We start from the raw sequence: 20,162 nt of genomic DNA on the forward strand, positions 1-20,162 counted from the left end.
CTCCTCCTTTCTGGGCTGCTCTGCCTATCCCCACCTCCGTTCCTCAGTTGGCTTAACTCTCCTTAATCATCATCCTCTCTCTCTCTGTGTCTCCCTCTCTCCCCTTTCCCCTCCCCAAGTCTCTCCACCCCATTCTCTTTCCCTTTTTTCTCTTTTTACTTTTCTTTTTTTTATTCTTTCTTCTTCTTCCTTTTCTTCTTCTCCTCCTTGAATCCACCCTGATTCTCGAAGGTGTTCTAAGTAGTTCCCTTTGACTTTTCCATATTCCCTGGTCGCTTAAAACGAATTGGGTCAAGACGAACTGCAGACTACGCAGAAACCCTGCCGGTTCGCCTTTCGATTCCCGCCTGCCTGCAAAGTTCCACGACCCCCCCCTGGATCCTGCTTCCCACACGCACTTCTGCTTCTACTACTACCCCCCCAGTCTGCTGCTTTAAGCTTGGCCTAATCAATTAGATCCGCCGTTGCTGTGGACTGCCCTTTAGGCGCCTTTGCTTTGCGCGAAACCCCCGACGACCTGGGCCCCGACTCTTGCTCGTCTTGTCTCTTTCTGCAAAAGAAATTTGTGTTGCTGCTCCTTCGACCCGCTGTCACAGCTCCTGTTGGGATAGCTTCGATTAACCGCTTCTCTTTCTCTCCCCCCTCTTTCCCTTCCCTCCCTCACAGCATAATACCAAGCCAGAACCTACCAGAATGGCTTCAAAGGTAAGCCTTGTCGCTGTGCTTTCCACTTTCCGTCATTAGCTTCCATGTGCCTCCTGTCACCTCCCTTTCCGACCTTTCACTTTCTCTCCATGTTCTCCGAACTCCCTCGCCGCCCCCCCCCCCCCCCCCCGGAAACAAGACGAATCGCTCACCTCTCGGTCGCATATAGTTTTTAAGAGAATACAAACTCGTCGTCGTCGGTGGTGGTGGTGTCGGAAAGTCATGCTTGACCATCCAATTGATCCAGAGCCACTTCGTGGATGAATATGACCCGACAATTGAAGGTGGGCGCTGAGCTCTGCTGTACCTTTCCGACCGTGTGGCTTATTTTTCGATTCGTGTTTGAACAGATTCCTACCGCAAGCAGTGCGTCATCGATGAGGAGGTGGCATTGTTGGACGTTCTAGATACTGCCGGACAGGAAGAATACTCGGCGATGCGTGAACAGTACATGCGAACCGGCGAAGGTTTCCTTCTCGTCTACTCGATAACGTCGCGCCAATCATTCGAGGAAATTATGACTTTCCAACAACAGATCCTGCGAGTCAAGGATAAAGACTACTTCCCCATCATCGTGGTCGGCAACAAGTGCGATTTGGAAAAGGAGAGGGCTGTTTCCGAAGAAGGTGGGTTTCCCGGTCCAGCATCTGCTTGTCGCGGGAGGTTTTGGCTGACGATTCTATCTCTACAGAGGGTGAGGCTCTAGCACGGCAGTTCGGCTGCAAGTTCATCGAGACATCCGCCAAGTCCCGTATCAACGTTGAGAACGCTTTCTACGACCTGGTGCGCGAGATTCGTCGGTTCAACAAAGAGATGTCATCGTACCCGTCCGGCGCGGGTGGCGGCTCACGCGCCCCGGAAGGAAAAATGGACGTCAGCGAGCCTGGCGATGACGCTGGCTGCTGTGGAAAATGTATAATTATGTAATGGACAGGCGTTGGATCTAAAAGAAATACATACAGGTCGAGATACGGAAGGAAAGCAAAAACACATACAGTCACTCCCGGTTGGAAAGAGAGGTCAGCAACAGAGACGGGCCACTTGCCTTGCTGCAACATGTGGCTTGTCAACGCGTTTTGATTTTGTGATCATTATACCATACGAGCCTCACTCTCAGATGATGTCTGCTCTCACACCCTAATGCCGCCATCGTCTCCATGAACGTTCGATTCCCCCTTTGTTCCTCTATTTTGTTTGTTATTATTATTATCTCTTTTTGGAAGATTGATTTTTTTTTGACGATTTCTCGATCTTTGAAAGGACGAGAACGGAGCCTGTCAATAGATCTGTGCATTAATATAGGTACGCTATTGTCGCGGTCCGCATATGTCATGTGGTACTATCCGGAGCTGCAGAATCATCCTTCCTTTTCGTCTTGTCGGCCACGCTGGACGAGCAATTCAGATCTTTTGCACATTCAGCAGCCGTTGATCATCTTAACTCTTCGTCTTTACTTTCATCTTCATTGATCTCTTTCCTATATGCATCCGGGATACGTTTGGTCCTTTCTTTCATTCACCAAGTTTGCACTGTCGGGCGGGATCTCAGCTGAACCTTTTTTAGCGAGATGGACTGCACGTTATACTCCTTTCTGTCGGGTGTTCAGACGTTGCGATATCATTGTGCCACCTAACGTCTCTGCCCGTTTCCCCTTCTTTCCTCTTCCCCTCTTTCATTTTGGTCTGTCTCTGGTTTTGTTTCCCCTATTCTGCACTCAGCAGCGGCGCGCCATAAGCATCTCTATCTTAGTCTGTCTGGTTTTCCTTCCTTCATGTATACACTTGAACTATTGGGTAATCTTATTTGATTCTGGAATTTTGGTCTCCGAGAATAAGCCTTCATTCTTCACTTCCTCTGTGGTTAGTATCTTATAGTGGGTTACCTAGTGATGTCTTGGAGATTTGGTGGCTGGTCTTCAAAGCTTAACAACATCTGAGTGGTTGGTGCGTTGTTCGAACAGATCGTGTTCCTAATGGCAGATGTGGATGGACACTGTCGAAGATAACGCATCTACGCAGGTTCGTGAATCCTAACGTCCATACACTCACTGCTATCATGCATATCCGGAATAGCGTGTCATTGTCTACAAATCTAGCAACTATTGTTTGGAAAGACATACTATGACCGCCAACGTTCCGCTTATTTGCCCTCCTCAGCGTCCGAGGGAGGGTCAAGCTCATCCTCTCGAGTTACCTTGGTTCCCTCGACATTCTGCTCCACCTCTGCGATAAGCGAGTCCATGAACTCCTTGTCAGTGCCGACCAGAGTTACAGTGTTGCGCTTATTACCCCAGCGGGGGTAACTGCCAACTTTGATGTTCTTCGAAGCAACACGAGTAGCAAGTTCCGTCAGGTAGGGGGCGACCGTACTCTCCGGGAGTGGTGTGCTGAACAGGTAGCGATAGATGCCCTTTCCCTCCGGGTTGACCAAGCGAGGCAACAGGTTCGGCTTGAGATGCTCGAGTAGCCGTTCGAAGAGACGAGGAACACCAGGAAGGATATGGACGTTGCCGTTCACGATAGCAATGGGCACCCACATATCATCCGCAACAAACACAGCCTGTTCCTCCAAAGGCACAGACTCGTCGTGAGGGATCTCGACCATGCGCAGCTTCGCCGTCAGACTAGGTGACGGGGTGTCCCAGTCGAAGTTTGGCTGCATGGGATGGGGTTTGGAGAGCTTCTTCATACGCTCGAACGCGGCTTGGTGGAGTTTTAGGTTCAGACCAAAGGCCTTGGCTATCGATTCATAGGTGATGTCGTCGTGGCTTTTGCGATTCACATCATATATCAGTCAGCTTTTCAAGCCATATGCAGTATTCATATCGCATAGGGGTTTTATTTAAATCGATGTGGGGGGTGTACGGACGTTGGGCCAATGCCTCCACTGGTGACGACGAAGTCATAGCGGTCGCTCATACGTCGCACTGCTTCAATGATTTCGCTCTCATCGTCGGCAATCACTTCGATGCGCTTCAGTTGGATGCCGAGGGAGAAGCAGAACTTGGCGAAAAAGGCGGAGTTGGTGTCGATGGTCTGGCAGTTCGGAAATTGTCAGTCCAAGCCAAGGATGTGTCATGCACGATGCTTAAGAAAGACAAGCTGAACACCAGACAGCTCATTCGCTTCTTACCTTTCCACCAAGAACCTCGTCACCAATGATCAGGCATGCCGCCGTGTGAATGGTCCTCTTGTTCTTCGGGAGGACGGATGATGTCATTTTGGGGGATGGTGTACGAAGCAGGGGCGGGGTCAGAGAGGGCGAGGTGAAGGTAGGCGTGGAAGAGAGGTTGAGTGACGGTCGAGTGAGATGGCGGGCGACTTGACCGAGACGACTGAACATGAGGGAGAAGGGAGGAGGAGAGGAATGGCGGAGTAACAAACAAGCGCGGGCGGGGAGGAGAATTATTGAATGGGAAGAGAAGGAGAGCGAGGAGGAGGTGGAGAAGTGCCGCGCCTTTCATCCCACCGGGCCGAAAACGCGGAGCAACCACCACTTGCTTGTTCCTCCTTCGTCTCTTCGGTCAAATTCATCCCCAACCAGATAGCTCCCCCGTCCATCCCCGCTCACATCCCGTCTGGGGGTTTACCGATTTTTACTCCTCTTGCTTCTAGCGCACTTCCGAATATCCTGTTTCTGCTTCCGCCTTACTGTCGCATCACCCATTCACAACATGGTAAGTGGATGGACTGCCCCGCATCGCGTGCCCGCTTCCTCCCCCCTGCTATGCTAACCTGAGCTTCTCTCCATGCAGTCTGAATCGCGACTATACTCCTTCTCCCCCGAGACCAAAGAAAAGCTTCGCAAGTTCCGCTTGGGAACCTCCCGCGCCAAGGATCCGCAGGCCATTATTTGTAGGATCCCGTCTCCTGTCGTTCCTTCATAGCCCCGCTCTCTACCTACCTATCTATCACGAGCACAACCGTCCAGCTATCGCGCGAACTTGTTCGCCTCACGTCGGATATCATAGGACAATGGGTGGTTGACAACAGGGTTGACAGATATCATCGACAACAAGACCCAGGAGATTCGACCTGAAGATGGCGAGGTTTACTCCAAGATGGAGGATGTAGCCGACGAGCTTCCGGAATCGTCTCCTCGGTTTATCCTCCTCAGCTATCCCTTGACCTTGGTGAGTATTCTACTTATGTCACCTAGAAACGTGAAATAGACCTAACGTATGATTCTGGCATCAGTCTTCCGGTCGTCCTTCGGTTCCTTACGTTATGCTCTACTACCTCCCCGAGAACTGCAACCCGAATCAGCGCATGATGTATGCGGGTGCTGTCGAGTTGATGCGCAATACGGCGGAGGTTAACCGGGTGATTGAGGTGTATGAGGAGGATGATATTATCTCGATCGAGTCGAAGCTGCAAAGCGCGGATTAGGCATATTTACTATTGTCTGGTAGGCTCTGAGGCCTATATATTGGTCATTCAAGACGCCTACGCGTTTACATTATAATTATAGTGCTGGCATTGTATACATGATCAGGTTAGATTCGGATACCTCAATAGGAGCTGAGAAGTCTTATACCACTAAACACTATATCACAGTACCCATTAGGAACCAAACCGAGGCATACAGCACAGCCAGCTACGTACTACCCAAAACGATTCATAAGCAATCACAAATTCCCCGACAAGATTTGTCATGATCTACTTTTTATAATCCCTTGCATGACTATCGATAATATCGCCTCACCATGATATACACATACACATGGCGAAGAACCACCTAGATAGAAGTAATCACAAACATGAGACCGGAATTCTTTTCCAGGGTTGACTGTTTGACATGTTCTATCCTGGGAGTAAGTCAGTAGCTTAAATGTACCAACTGGTTGGGTTGGGTTGGATGAGGGATCCACTCGGGCAAATATGCGCCTTGAACCTTGTTTTTTGTTTTCTTGTTTCTTGTTTCGGTTTATTTTGTTGGGGCTATCTATCTGCTTTTTACTTAGGGATTGTCTGTGGTAGTATCTACTGTAGTGGATGGGGTTGTTTTGTGTGGTGCGGAGTAGATGTTTGTTATTACTTGATCTTTATCAGTTGATAGGTGATGATGGCGTGTCGAGGGAAGGGTGTATAGCGGTAGGAAGATAGGTGTTGTTGGATCGAACGTGTCTTGGTTAGATGGAGAAAATATCTCATCCTATACTTCTATCATCATGATATAAGGGTGGAAATAGGTTGAACATATTGTTGGGATATCTTTTCCGGTTGAATGAGAGGTAGTAGAACTACAAGTACCAAGGTAGTAGACCAGTAGAGATGATAATTGCATGCAATGTAACATAGACACATGATCACGAGATACTTAATAGTTACAATGTATCTCTACTTACCTAAGACCCATCAATCAATTAATCCATCGAAGCCATAGAACCTTCCATACGTCTTCTACGTCCTCCAATGATCCTAATCAATCCTCCTCCATACAAGCAATTAACTACTTAGTACTTAGTACATACCTAACTTGTAAAACGAAAACAACATACATACACACATACATAAATAACACCATCAATACTAGCTCCATACCTGGCCCCCACACACACCCAGTGGGATCTCCACTACACCAACATCTCACCATTCCACTAAAGGCAGGAGTTCTGACAGCCTGGCATCCACAGGTTGAAAGGTTCAGTTGTTCGGTGCTCTCCGCCGCGCTGGGACTGGATATCCCGGCCATACAAAGAAACACTGAACTATGATTGGGCCCATGCTCTTCCCCTTTCCTTCCTCCCCCCTTCCCCTTCCCCCCTCTTTTTCTGACCCAGACGGAGATCGGTGGTCGGTCAGCTGTGTTTGAAGCTTACTTATTGATTGATTGATTGATTGATTACTGAGGGGATGTGGTGTGGTGTGGTGTTCGGCATGATTGCTTCTTTTTCTCTTTTTGTCATAACTAGTTATATTAATTAATTATTCAGCCCTGCAGATTACGGGTTACTAAGTAAGGTAGTTGGCTGGCTGGCTAGCTGTGAAGTGAAGTGCTGATGTCTGATAGATCGAGTCCAGTGTACCCGGGTGTTTGGCACCGGGGTCCATCTTTTCTTGTTTGGTTTCCGGATATTCGGTACGGTGTTGAATAGTAGAGAGGAGTGAGTGAGTATTATCTACTTTGTAGTTGATAGTAGTTGACGGTCGGCTATCTATCTACGTACTATCTCTAAGTACTCAATTGTCACTTACTTAGCTACTACGTACCTCCCCGGTCGGCTTTCCCGAATCAACAATCAACCACAAAAAGCTCCTCCCTCAAAAGCAAGGAGCAATAATAAAACCAGAACCACGGTTCCAACAATAAGCATAACAACACCACCACCACCACCACCACCACCACCACCATCATCATCATCGTCACTATCAAACCATGTGTCCACAACAACAAAGATAATCCTTATTCATTTCTCCACCCAACACCAACCCTTCAACTCAAAGTAAGTACAAACCAGTGGAGCAAAAACCCAAACCCAACCTAACCCTCCAACGCAATCCGGTAGGTTCATATTTTCTCCGATCTACTCCGTCAGGCGCTCAGCTGCAAGTTAAAGTTCTTCCGTTGCTTCATGTCTTTTTTTTTTCTTCACTGTTGACAAATTCCTATACTTTCGCGCTACTACTTTTTCCGCTTGGATACGTACGTACTTACATACACATTTCATACATACATACATACTTGCTTACTTACAGGGCCAGTGTCAGTTACTTGCAAAGGAATGATGAATGTGCAGGTAAGTACTTATCTAGCGTGTTGAGTTGGCGTCTACACTGCAGTAGAACAAGACAGGCTGCATGAAGCCGTTGCCGTTTCTAATTTATTTTCTTTTTCTTTTTCTTTTTTTTTTTTCTTTGGTAGGGTAGGGTAGGAATCGTGGTGTGACGTGGTGTCATGCATTATGCAATGCATGGTCTAGCTGTATGGATGCGATGGATGGAATGTTGTATTTACACAGAGTAAACTAGACCAATCTGTCGGGATACCTCGGTATGGAGATGTATGTACTATGGTTCCAGCGTTGTGTGATGAGTTGTTGGTCAGGGAGTCTAGAATTTCCGGGCGGGTAGGACTTAGCCTACTAGTACTTTGTGGGAGGTTCGTTGTGATTGAAGAGACTTAGACTGTTAGAGATGTCTACAATATTGGGGTTTACTTTGTAGTTAAAGGCAACCATGAAATGGGAATATTGTAAGTTGGTCCCTTATTTTCCTTCCTAGGGAATGTCCGAAGCCATTGTCGCACCAGAATCTATGCAGGAATTGTTGGATAACTTGGGATAGTCGGTCATGAACAGCACCAGTCGAGACAGACACGATGATGACACTGCAATTCCTTAGAGTTCTCACTAGGAATCGGTTCCCGGGTACAGTTAATATAATATAAATTGGTAGGTCTTGCTCCTGAATAGTCTTCTTCTATCCTTCGGCCGGATCTTCGGTCGAAGTGAGTTGAGTCTCAGCTCAGGAGGTAGTTCCATCCTCCATGGGGCTTCCTGATTGAACGGCGCTTCGCTATCCTGGCGTGAAATTGAAGTAAACCGAACCAACCGAGCCAGGGTAAAGCAACCCCCAATGATTCATTTCATCATGTTGTGTCTGCAGCAGCGGCACCGCCATCTACGTAAGGCTTCTTTCTCTATTTGCTCAAACTCACTTGCCATCCTCTCCAGTCCATGCACAGAAACGTTTTTGGTAGCCTTGGGCCATTAATAACTGACCACCATGTACTCTGTACTTAGAGCGTTGCTATTATTCCCATCACTATCGTCTTCGTGCAGCTTCGTGGCTGCTGTTGGGGTTATGTGACGAACTGTAAAATACACGGGCTTTGGTTGTCTGAAGCATATCCCGGAAAATACCAGCGGTAGTTATGTTTGGTAACCGCTCACTTTTTCCAGCTGACATCATCATCAGCAGCAGCAGCAGCAGCAGCATCCGATTCCGACCACGCGGATATGAAAGGATGTCATGTTCATATTCATTCCCTATTTTTTATAAATCACTCAAGATCAGGAGCATCAAGCTGATAATATTTCCGGATCAGCAAAACACAAAACAACCCCCCCTCCGGCGCGACCTTCTTCAGACCCGCGGGCGAGACGCGGTGGGTTCGGGCATTGTTCCAGAGTGGGTAGGGTGCCACGGCATTAGACTCCATCTTCCATCCCCCCAAAGCGCCCCGTCGCATCGGTTCGCCCGCTAGTTGCTGGTCATCATGCTGCATGAGGATGTAGAGGCGTATATCAACCAACCAGCTCCTGAACCAGATTGGCCTATCGGCAAAACAGAGACGCACGGCTTTGCCTAATCGGTCTTGATTCTTGATTCTAGCGTTTCTGCTACTTCTCTACTTTACTTCCTTTGTTTCCCGCTCGGATCGTGCTGCTTCCTGCCATGGTAATTGATCGTTGGTTTCTTCACGGTAGAACAGGGCAGTTGATTTTCGATAGGAGCTGGGTATGGAGTCTTCCTAGTGAGAATAGACTGGTTGGCTATAAATGGGTTGGGGGGGAATTAATCCATAGTTTTGACTTTGTTAGTAGAGGCTCCGGTTCATGTCAATGTTTGGTCCGTTGGTGTCCTTAATAAAGCAGAGGTGAAATCTAGAAGGTACATCTCAATGCAGGTATGGGAGAAGAAAGGAAATTAAATATAAAAATAAAGAGAATAAAAATTAAAGAGAGGATAGGGAAATTAAAATAAACTGAAAATAACCACAACGGTATAGAAAAGAGTGTCGGGTGAGAAGCCATGTGCCATACTTTGTTACTACTTTAGGCGCCTGCCTACCTCATACTTTTACTTACTGACTGTTACTTTACATACAACTTCCTTACCCACCCCCCTCTCGCTCGTCCGGTTCCCCCAGAAAGTCTGTTCGGCTTCTATTTGACGTTCGGCTCGCGCTGGTCGTTGCCTTCTTTTTTATCTTCCTCTCCTCCCCGTCAGTCCGTCAGTCAGTCGTGAATCTTCAATTTTCCACCATCTTGGCCGGTGACTTTTGTTCCGCTCCCAGCGTGCAAATCCACCACCTCCACTGCAACCACCACTGCAACCACTGCAACCCATCCTTTCACAACGTCACCTCCCCTTCCCCTACATACTTTACACACCTTATACTTTACATCGGACATCTCATCCACGCCCGGTCCACAGGATCTGACCGCCCTTCAACCAATCACCCGTTGGATTTGCCCCCAGGCTGTTCCAATTCCCTGCGACCCTTCCTGTTGGGTTTTCTCACCCATCTCACCGTCTTGTCGGGTTGTCCCAAGCCTACGGTTACGGTACACGCCCGTGCGACCTGCCATACTTAACCGGTGGCTCCCTCGTTTCCCACCTTATTCCACCCACTTTGTCGTTACCCCCCCCCAATTTGGGTAGTCGCTCTTCGGCGCTTTTGCTTCCCAGAAATCCAACCATCACCGCCATAATTACTCAACACCATCCCTTCCGATTCCAGCTGGTATGAATTAATAGCGCCCACGCCCAAAAGTGTCTTTACACTGTTCGACCTTTTCCGACACCGCCAAAACCGTCACCCGCCTTGTCGATGTCGTGCGACGCCACACATGATCTGATTTAAATACGACCGGCAAGCAATAATAAAGATCGACTATATTACCGGAGAAATGTCGACTCAACAGGATCCCACCCCTTCTAATGAAGGCAAGCATGATGGCTTGTCGAAATATGTTAAGCGCATGAAGATGGCTTTGAGGAGGAGCTCGACTGTCCGGACCACCTCGCCAGTCATGCAGAAAACAAGAGAGCCCGAGCCAAGTCAAGCTCCCGCGTATGTTCATCGCCGAGTAATTCTGGTTACGTTGTAGCACTGACTTGCGTTACAGTCCCCAACGTATCCCGCAGGCTCCTACCGTCAAAGCTACACCCGATGCGACCGTTTTCACCAACTGGGGCGCCATCCAAGAAGAGAAGGCGCGGGCTCTATTTGCGAAATACGGATTGACCCTGGAGCCTGGAGAATGGAGGTCCCCTAGCGATACGACCGTGCAGCGAGTTGTCAGACCCATCCGGATGCGAGTGCGCCGTACCTGCCATCGCTGTCAGACCACCTTTGGCCCGAACAAAGTTTGTGTCAACTGCCAGCACGTCCGCTGCAAGAGCTGCCCTCATCACCCCTCCACCAAGACCAACGACCACCGGGACGACACCCAAGCTGCGCTCCAGGCCATTGTCGCGCAGAAACTGCACAAAACTGTCCCTGTGCAGCATAAACCCAAGCAACCTCCTCTTACGCTGCCTTCGCGCACCGGCGGCCAGGATGTCATCCACCACCCGACCCGACAACGAGTCCGCCGTACTTGTCATCAGTGTAGCACTGTGTTCGCTCCGGATGCTACGGAATGCAGTACTTGCCAGCATATTCGGTGCACAATGTGCCCTCGCGACCCGTGCGTCCACCCCAGACCAATTGCATTTGTTGAAGGCGTCTGTACTAACGAACTCAGACCTAAACTCGGCAAATATCCGCATGGCTATCCTGGAGATGTCGATGCTCCCGCAGAACCTCCTGCACGGACGTGGAAGAAGGCGCGGCAGCGAGTACGCTATACATGCCACAAGTGTTCGACATTGTACCGATCGGGAGAGAGGAATTGCTCCGGTTGCGGGCAAGAGAAGGGACCTGAAACAATACGAGATCCGTAAGTGAGACATGCTAAGGTGGCCCATGCAGTGCTAATACATCACAGACCTCGCCGTGACAAACCAAAACCAGACCCCGAAATTGTTCGACGGGTTGAAGAGCGATTGGCAAAGGTCAGGATCAGTACTGGGTAGATAGTTGGCTGGTATACAATCAATCTACTTCGTTTTGCAGCGCAAATGGCAAGTCAGGCCTACACTGGCTGCCAGGCTGCGTCTGTTCACTTACGTGCTCGCTCCCTACGACAAGAATAGCAGTCCAGCAAGCTTAACCTCTGCAGCTCGAGTGCCACAAGGCACTGAGATGCAACGATGGTTGGCGGGCCTAGCACTGTTTGAATCCTGATGTTACTCTGTGGCACCTGATTCTTTCCTGGTTACTCCCTGTTGTGTAATCTTCTTGTTATGCTTAGCTTGAACGCCGTGGCGAACCAGCTGAACGGTGGCACAATGCCCTGCAAACTAAGCTGAGCAGGAGCCACTAGTCAGCCAACTGGTCGGGAAAGGCCAAAGCCACGGGTCAACCGGAGCCACTCGTGGTCCCAACTTAAATGGCACGGTGGGAATCGGTACGCCCCGCTGCGTATGTTAAATGGCCGTTATCAACCAATAACCAGCAGCAGTAACGGTATACTCCGTACCCTGGCCTTAGGTCGAGGGATCCAGACCCCCCCCCCGATGAAAATGATGGCTGGCGTGGGATCGAGCAAACATCAGCTTGGCCTCCTGAATCCTTCCAGGGAGTACCCAGCTAGCTCCACTGCCCCGCAAGAATGATGTTGGCCGGGTCTGGTTCCCGGCGCTTTGGCGTTGTCTTTCTTCTTCTCATCCGGCAAGTTGACTGCACATCGCATGATGCACGGGGGTAAATTCTCCTATAGTAAGAAGAGAGGGAGTGTGTGTGACAGCAAAGCTCTCTTGGCTTGACATTAATTGTCCATTGGGCAGGAAGTACTTTTCCCTGTCCAACTCCCGGTGACTTGGTTATCCTCTTCCGAGCACTGTGCATGAGGACTGATGATGGATGCAGACACTGCCCACATCCCTCACGCGGTGTGTCTACTACTAACCTAATACTTCATCAAGTTGATCCAATTTCCCGGTCCCAGCAAACCGGAAACCCGATAAATTAAAAAACAATAAATAGCCCCTACGCACTAAAATAAATTATTCGATACGTACGTACTGCCAATGAGGCTGGCGATGTGTTACCCCTGACTCGCGCAGATACGGAGTAGAAATTTTTGGTAGTGTTGAATTGCAAACGCCGACCAAATCCCGTAAGGGAGAGGAGGATTCGGCCGGATAGCGGATGTTCATGTTCATGCACGGATCATTTCATGGACGTTTGGTGGGATGGTAGTAGTGCGGTGCTAGTAATAGATAGTAGGTAAGTTGTTGGAGGGGAGGGGTTATAGTACTTATATTATGTAGATTATTCATTCGTAATACATATGAGGAGATTATCAGCTATTCTACAGTTGTGTACTGTGTACACAATAACAGAAAATAAAGTGGGTCTGGCTCTCACCTCTGTAGATAGGTAGATGGATAGATAAATACTGTGTAACTTACTTATCTTACCACAAGACAAAGAAATATATATATATATATATATATATATATGTATAGGTAGTAAGTACTTCTTCTCTTTAGGTATGATACTATCATCATATTGAACCAGGAATACAGAGTAGGGTCTATTTATTCCCCACAAAAAATGCAGGTAGACGGTAGTCTCGCTGTGCCAAGGACCCAATGCGGAATGCCGATGCATAAGACGGTATGTTAAGTTACCGGGATGGGTGAGTCCAAAGTGATGGAATTACTGTAAGTAAGTAAGTAAGGTGACCCGTTGGGTCGGGTTGGGTTGGTGTGTAGTGTAGTGTAGTGTGGTGTGAGTTGAGTGAGTTGAGTGAGGGGGTGTTGTGCCACCAGCGCAGCAAGCAGCATAGTACTTACTCTTTGTGGCATTGTGCTGGTCTGCAGGGTGTTATATTCCGGGGTTTATTATTATTATTATACTTACAATTTTCGAAACGATTTAGAAAAGAGAGGTTGTATGGAAATGTGTATTTTCGACGCAAGTAGGGATTGATGTTGTTTTTGCATTATTTGAAGTAATGTAGGTGCAGATGTCATTGCTTTACATCATTCATCCTCCTAAGTACTACTTAGGTAGTAGATAAGTACCCAAATCAGGATCAGTCATGATCCAGCTGTCATACTCTCCCCCCACACCCACCCTACATTACATCCTATTTCCCAACAAAGTAACAGACTACCAGCCGTTACGCTTACCCCGAACAGGATAAATCCCCAATGCTGATCTTCCCTCCACTCTCCTATTATTCTTCCTTTCTTCCCGATATTAACAATTAACATGTCATCTCATGACTCGTTAGAGTCCCTAAGAGGAGACATAATACTTCTAGACTAGTGTTATTATTATTTAGCGATCTACGCTATCGCTGATACCTAAAGTACTTAGTACTTAGCCCTCAGAGGGAGACATAGAGTAGCACGGACTCCCGCGTAAGTCTAGAGTAAAAGTACAAAGGTACGTAGTGTACCCATTAACTGCTCTACCCGCATCTACCTACTAGTAGGTAATGTGCCTATTCATATTTGGTAATACCTTGACTACCCGGGGATCCACTTCATCCACGTAACGGAAGTGTAGTGTTAGTCTACGAATGGTACTCGGGATCGGATGCAATGGAATGGAATGCTCTGGCTCAGTCGAAGGGGTGTTTCCTGTTCTGGGGTGGTGGGTATCGGATGATCGGATGATCATTTGGTGGGTTGAGGAGGGTAATTGTAGATGTGGGTTGTAGGTGGGATGTAAGTAGGGATAGGGATGGGGATGGGGTGATTATAGTGTTTATGAGGGGGGGGGGGGGGGGTGTGTGTATCGAGTCGAGATGGCTATGATGGGTTCTGTTAGGTTTGACTAGTACTAAGTACTGGGGTCATTCCGGCTTAGGAGGTTTAATATGGTAGGAAAGTAATGAGACTGTGATAGCTGGAAATGGTATTGTTTATTATCAATCGACTGATTTGCTAAGGCATTGGTCTCTTGCTTCTTATCTAGTTGATGTATAGCTCGACAGCATGGAACCGTCTCTATCACAGTATAGTAAGGTTTGACAAGTAAATAATTTTCTCAAATGCATCAAAACTATCTACCAGCATGTCTATCCTGGGACTTGCCAATAGCTTTGAAGGTATTTGCTCAAAAACAACAGGCAAAGATGAAAGAGGTAATAGTTAAACACGCATCGCGGGTACAGGGAAACGCCGGGAACTGCCCATTCAAATACTTGAAGCACCACTTGCTAAGATTTCATGGGATATCTAGGCAAGCCTCTGGAAATTGTAACTATACATCCATGGAGATACCCGCGGAAAGGCGTGCTTTGGATGCCTGGGGGCGCCTACAAGAAGGCTTGCTTATCCGCAGTAGCTATAGACCTAATCCCACGTCTTCCTCTCGAAACACCATCACACCATGGTTTATATCATGAAGATCCACGTTGATGGTGGCTGTAGAGCCAACGGCCAGCCAGGCTCGATCGGGGCTGCGGCCGCTGCTTTTAAGAGCGCGTCCGGCAGATTCTATGGGGAAACAACAGAAGATTTGCTTTCATATACCGCCCCGACGAATCAACGAGCTGAGATCACATCCATTATCCTCGGTCTAAGGATGGCTTTGAAGAAGTCTGAGCAACTGGTTTCGGATCCTCGGCTGGATGTTACGATATACTCCGACTCGACATATGCAGTGAGCTGCATGGAGAAGTGGATCTACAAATGGATCAGAAACGGATGGCTGAATCGTAAAGGAGTTGAGGTAGCAAACCGAGATCTCCTTGAAAAAGCAGTGGTTCTCGATAGCCGGCTTAAGCAGAAGGGAGATGTGCAATATGTATGGATTCCAAGAGAGGAGAATCAGTATGTGGATAAGCTGTGCAATGACTTGATGAACACTATATGTTTAGTTGAAAGGCTGTGCAATAGCCTGAAGAACGCGAGGTGTGATGTGCAAAGCTCCTCTTCCGATGACAGCTAGCGGACAGCCTGGAAGTCCGTGTCTAGGAATAAACTCAAAAAAGTGTTTCATTTATGTTCGAGCAATTCGCATCTTTGATAATTGATAGTAGACCGACTCGCTTCAAGGCTTCATGACCTTACCTCTTAACGAAATATGTTGCCTCTTTTGGTAAAGCAACCAAAAAAGATATTGTCGACACGAAGAGGGGACGGAGTGAGTGTAAGGTGCGTATACTTCCTTGACAACATCCGGTGTATACTTACGGAAGGATTTCTGATAATCTTGTGTAACATTACTTTATCATCATGATGATGACAATCTTGTAATCAAGAGGACAATTAGTGAGAAACTAGCCCCTTACGTCGATCAAGGGGGGCTAGATGATTCTTGCTTCTTTCTTCTTTCAAATTGGCCGACCTTCCGAGTCGTGAAGCGTCATCCTGGTGATGACCATGGCATGCCTTATCTATATACACACTTTATAAAACTGCCACTGTATCATACCTTGAGGGATACATGGAAATACAGTGCAGTTACCATGGGCCAGTCCAAACGGTCCGGTCCGCCGACGACCCGCCGGGGAATTGCGGATATCTACCGAGTATCTTGGACGATATCCTCATTTCCTTGTCATTGCATCATATGCTACTTGCTGTGATGTAGTTTGTACATATTGCAGTGCTCAAGAATATTTTAATTTGAATACATCTGACGAGAAGTCCAAAGAGAGCCACTTTCTAACATAAAGAATGTATACAGCACATTGAAGTAGAAAAGGAACACATTGAAGACATACATACAAGACAATGACAAATTCCCGATCTTTCAATACTTTACACTCATCCCAAATCAAACCTTGCCATATATATAACTGCGTTCATCCGCCCACTTGCGTCATCCCCAGCCATCATGTTTACTTTTTCTCCGCTTACCCTCGCACAAATACCAACTGCTTGCCTGCTGCTTACCGCTCCGGTGGAAGGGTTCTCTCGCAGCCACCCTGCCTACCGGAAGTATCTGGCGATTTGTCAACTGACTGATTGCCATCAACCAGAAACAGGGCAATCCATCCATGCATTGCATCGATCATTTTCTTGGCATGTCGGGTCAGGGTTACTTGGGATTGAAGATCCTGGTAAACTCTGTTGGTACGGAATACACGGGATTCGATTTATTGGATTAATGATTTTTCTGTTTTCTACTTTCTATGGTTTTCCAATACTTACAGCGGAGTAGTACTTCATTCCTAGCTCTTATCATGCCATTAATACAGAGTAGCATGACCACATAACCCACCACAGTAACATATAATAAACATAAATATAAGACTGACAACAAAACAAAAGAAAAAGCCACTTAACGCACCCCTCCCAAGAAAGTAACCAAGACCGAACCCACAGATACTCCCAACCATCAAAGTTACTTGCTAAGTATGTATTCACCGATCCGAGCCACCAAACTTTGAAGGAAAGCAAAAACAAGAACAAAACAAAGAAAGCAAAACTCAGATGATTAATGTGGACATTTCTTTTTCAGGTATGGCGACCCAACAGGCCGGAACCGAATAGGAGTTCATCCTTGTAAGAAAAAGAAATGAAAAAAAGATGTGCCAGTGGGCTGGGTTTGATTTTGCTTCTTTCTGACTCATTCCTATTGTGCATGCATGTATGCGTAGTTGCCTTCTTGGCGGGTTATCAGGCACCCTACGTTTGTTATTTACGTAGGGTTGTACGGGAGTATTTGCTGGTATGTTGGGTCGGTGTATTGTGTTTTTCACTGGTTTGGTTTTGTTATGTTTGTTGTCGTTTTGGTTTAGGATGTAAGTAGCTATATTGAGGGTAAATATAGCCAGGTAGATGAGGTGAGCGAGTGGTATATTTGCATATGTGCTAGTAAGAATTCAGTGGTGGCAAGAGATGATGGAAATGGGCTCGAAGGCACTTTGCATTACGTATTCACTAATATTGTGTGGACATAGAATATCAAAGAGCAACATAGTATGGAGAACTGCGTAAGTACTATTGCAACTGTAATATATCGTTCAACTCTACAACTTAGATTCGTCGAAAGAATTGTCGCTATCTTAGTTCATCACCATGATCGATCATACTTCCTAATAGTGCTGCTCACTTTCTACTCATATTCCTCACTGTACATGTCCACCTTGTACATTGCCTCATATGGGTTGACCTCATATTTCCCTGCAGTATCTGCCAAGTCCTCTCGACGGCGATAAACTTCGTCTTGAAATGCCTCTGGGCTCCGGAAGCCTGCATCCGAGGTTCTCTCGTTGGTTTCTGGCACATACAAGCGACATTCTTGGGGAACACCACTTGCGAGTCGGCTAATACCCGGGCTCGTAATAATTACCTTGAACACCGTTGCAATGTCCGGATCAGTCGTTAGGTTGAACAACTGCTGAACAACATACTCCATCTCTTCATGCCATTCTCGCACCTCGAAGAGCGATGCACCGTCGATGATGCAGAATAGAGCAGCGGAGGGGTTTTGGACCAGCATTTCCCTAAATGTCTCACACAGAGAGGGAAGATCATTTTGATACAACGCTTCTTCTCTCCGCCCAATGGTCAGGAAAAGGAGATCATATTTGTCGTCCCTATCCAGGAGCAGTTGTATGATGAGCGATTTGACAAGACCTACCGGCCCTGCCATGGGCTCCCCAGCCAGGTTGTGCAGTCCACAGAAGAAGAATAGAACCTGGGCTTGCGGTTGCTGTAGTAGCTCATTGGCAAGTACGCAACAAAGGAGACTGAATGGAGAACATCTCGCCATAGCATAGTTGTCACAGTTTCCGTCGACGTGGAGCATGTCTGGCTGGTCAGACCGGATCCAATCTTGAAATTGTGGCATACGGAGAAGTTGTTGAGCGTGGGTTTGAGCAGCCATATCAATATCTTGTCCATCGCGACCCGTATCATCGAGATCTTGAATAAGCTGCTGCCGCACGTCCTGCTCCTCCAAGCGAAGGAAGAAGTAGAGGTCGCTTCTGGGATACCCTTGGCGCATAATCTGCCACTGCCGATTCTCTCGTTGTATGTTCTCCCGGTTAATCCGCCCTGAAGTGCAAAGTCAATGTCTGAGTTGAATAGAAACAGCACTAAGAACCTACACTGCGCTTTCTGCAACTCATTTTGAAGGACCTGCTCCATCTGCTCCGCGACAACGCTCCATGGTTTCAACCGCCTTTCCAGTCGACTTATGCCCTCGCGCATGTCATTTCGCAGATCTGAATTTTGCTGAATCACTTTTTTCTGCCCTGTTGCCAGATCGTCCACGATCGGCTTTATATAAACGACTCGTTGGTTTGTATCCACTTGCAGCCGATCGCGCACGAACTGGAGATGTTTATCGAGCTGGGTTCTGGCCCGCGAGAAGCGTTGGTTGACATGTCCAAGCGATTTGTCTGCATTCTTCACTCTCAGACCCGAAATAATCTTTCTCCCTGAGACAAAGATGCATGTTAGTACAGGACTGGATTTGTGTCATCTCCGCTGCAGCTAAAAGCCGACGACACCTACAAAGTGATACATCCACCAACGCTGCAATCATTCCCTGGATTCTGGCCAGGAGAGCGAGATAGAACTCGTACAGGTAGGACTTCAAACCCTCCTCGTCCTGGAAAAGAGAATGGTAGCGATCGGTCCAGAAGATAATTTCTGGAATTTCAGCAAAGAATGCAAGAATAACCTCCCGCTGTTCGCTTCTTCGCGCTGCCATCTACTTCGATCAGTATGCATGAAGCCAGGGACATAGCGTACTAACACCAAGTATTATCTTGAGTCCACCACAAGCAATGCTAAAGTACTTGTCATCCGGCAAAAGGTCCAACCAAGGGTTGAAGTCCTCTGCATGCTCGCCGAGTATGCGAAAGGCCCGTCTCGCAGCCCCCTTCCAGCCAGTGGCGCTGTGATTGTAGTCTTTCTCGACCGCTTGGACGATACTAACTACCTCTTTCCAGCTGTGCGCGCCGTATATATCGAACCTTTCTCTTCCATGGCCACCGTTGGGCTCACTACTATTCTTTGTCTCGTTCGAATAGCATTGGATGACTTGGCAAAACTCATCGACCTCGTTGACACTAGAATAAAAGGGTCAGAACATAGTGAGACAGGAGCATCACATCGCCTCACTCTTCCTTAAGATCTTGCTGGGTGTCTGCGGGTTCGATCGGGGCTGATGGCTCTGGCTGGGTCTTGTGGGAAAGCGGCAACCGGAGTCGATGGCCATGTCCTCTAAGCCAGCTTTTTGTCATGTGAGTTTCTTGCTCCGGACTCATTCTAGGCATCAAAGATGACTCCATTTTGCCTGCGGCTATGATGGTTTTGCTGCCTTTCTCAGAGCTACTATTGCCTTCGTTATCTGGCTCACCAGTATAGATATGTGGGCGTTATTCGTCTTACGTCTATAGGACCTCCGCGTGATCGGGCCAGCTTGGCTAGCACGCATAGTTCAGCCACAAAGACAGGTGCAGTCGAATCACTACCCTGCTGGCTTACAGGTGGGTGAATCCGGCGCTCGTGGTATTGTCGCGCCGTCAATCACGTAGAAGGGATGCCATAAATGAGATTCTCGGCCTGACAATTTCAGCCTTTATCGACATTTGAGGGGCTAGGTCTTTACGTATCCACGGACTTCCCCGTACGAGAAGGTCAAACTGACTAGTAAGCATAGTCCAGCCCGCGGAGAAGTACGAGTCATTCCCTACTGCT

At 47.7% G+C, this 20,162-nt stretch overlaps 9 protein-coding genes across 9 annotated transcripts; 7 read left to right on the forward strand and 2 right to left on the reverse strand.

Annotated features, from left to right (window-relative positions):
* Positions 1-693: 693 nt before the first annotated feature.
* On the forward strand, positions 694-1,632 carry BO85DRAFT_458867 (Ras family protein; the record flags this gene model as incomplete). The annotated part of the gene is made up of 4 exons (XM_025661610.1): positions 694-705; positions 875-989; positions 1,056-1,331; positions 1,397-1,632. 4 exons carry the CDS (start codon positions 694-696, stop codon positions 1,630-1,632), a joined length of 639 nt encoding a protein of 212 aa, XP_025516636.1.
* BO85DRAFT_280416 (uncharacterized protein) lies at positions 1,620-2,712 on the forward strand. The gene is made up of 3 exons (XM_025655190.1): positions 1,620-1,667; positions 1,703-2,007; positions 2,269-2,712. Exons 2-3 carry the CDS (start codon positions 1,863-1,865, stop codon positions 2,577-2,579), a joined length of 456 nt encoding a protein of 151 aa, XP_025516637.1. The 5' UTR covers positions 1,620-1,667; positions 1,703-1,862; the 3' UTR covers positions 2,580-2,712.
* Positions 2,713-2,759: 47 nt separating this feature from the next.
* On the reverse strand, positions 2,760-4,265 carry BO85DRAFT_448736 (flavin adenine dinucleotide pyrophosphatase). Its single transcript, XM_025660005.1, has 3 exons — positions 3,838-4,265; positions 3,574-3,740; positions 2,760-3,472 (listed from the first exon to the last, which is right to left on the reverse strand). Exons 1-3 carry the CDS (start codon positions 4,045-4,047, stop codon positions 2,845-2,847), a joined length of 1,005 nt encoding a protein of 334 aa, XP_025516638.1. The 5' UTR covers positions 4,048-4,265; the 3' UTR covers positions 2,760-2,844.
* Positions 4,061-5,248, forward strand: BO85DRAFT_448739 (GMF family protein). Its single transcript, XM_025660006.1, has 4 exons — positions 4,061-4,381; positions 4,460-4,559; positions 4,707-4,837; positions 4,902-5,248. The coding sequence occupies exons 1-4, from the start codon at positions 4,379-4,381 to the stop codon at positions 5,091-5,093; spliced, it is 426 nt and encodes a 141-aa protein (XP_025516639.1). The 5' UTR covers positions 4,061-4,378; the 3' UTR covers positions 5,094-5,248.
* Positions 5,249-10,185: 4,937 nt separating this feature from the next.
* On the forward strand, positions 10,186-11,421 carry BO85DRAFT_280589 (uncharacterized protein). The gene is made up of 3 exons (XM_025655191.1): positions 10,186-10,506; positions 10,562-11,125; positions 11,183-11,421. The coding sequence occupies exons 1-3, from the start codon at positions 10,343-10,345 to the stop codon at positions 11,379-11,381; spliced, it is 927 nt and encodes a 308-aa protein (XP_025516640.1). The 5' UTR covers positions 10,186-10,342; the 3' UTR covers positions 11,382-11,421.
* Positions 11,422-14,889: 3,468 nt separating this feature from the next.
* On the forward strand, positions 14,890-15,450 carry BO85DRAFT_487432 (ribonuclease H1; the record flags this gene model as incomplete). The annotated part of the gene is made up of 1 exon (XM_025663453.1): positions 14,890-15,450. The coding sequence occupies one exon, from the start codon at positions 14,890-14,892 to the stop codon at positions 15,448-15,450; it is 561 nt and encodes a 186-aa protein (XP_025516641.1).
* An 804-nt stretch (positions 15,451-16,254) lies between these two features.
* Positions 16,255-16,846, forward strand: BO85DRAFT_280625 (uncharacterized protein). Its single transcript, XM_025655193.1, has one exon. The coding sequence runs from the start codon at positions 16,342-16,344 to the stop codon at positions 16,666-16,668; it is 327 nt and encodes a 108-aa protein (XP_025516642.1). The 5' UTR covers positions 16,255-16,341; the 3' UTR covers positions 16,669-16,846.
* Positions 16,847-17,312, forward strand: BO85DRAFT_280624 (uncharacterized protein). Its single transcript, XM_025655192.1, has one exon. The coding sequence runs from the start codon at positions 17,026-17,028 to the stop codon at positions 17,257-17,259; it is 234 nt and encodes a 77-aa protein (XP_025516643.1). The 5' UTR covers positions 16,847-17,025; the 3' UTR covers positions 17,260-17,312.
* A 115-nt stretch (positions 17,313-17,427) lies between these two features.
* BO85DRAFT_419602 (uncharacterized protein) lies at positions 17,428-20,058 on the reverse strand. The gene is made up of 5 exons (XM_025657865.1): positions 19,584-20,058; positions 19,216-19,531; positions 18,972-19,170; positions 18,563-18,895; positions 17,428-18,509 (listed from the first exon to the last, which is right to left on the reverse strand). Exons 1-5 carry the CDS (start codon positions 19,751-19,753, stop codon positions 17,566-17,568), a joined length of 1,962 nt encoding a protein of 653 aa, XP_025516644.1. The 5' UTR covers positions 19,754-20,058; the 3' UTR covers positions 17,428-17,565.
* Between the last annotated feature and the right edge of the window lie 104 nt (positions 20,059-20,162).

Source organism: Aspergillus piperis, assembly GCF_003184755.1.
Source record: "Aspergillus piperis CBS 112811 unplaced genomic scaffold BO85scaffold_7, whole genome shotgun sequence".
NCBI lineage: Eukaryota > Fungi > Ascomycota > Eurotiomycetes > Eurotiales > Aspergillaceae > Aspergillus > Aspergillus piperis.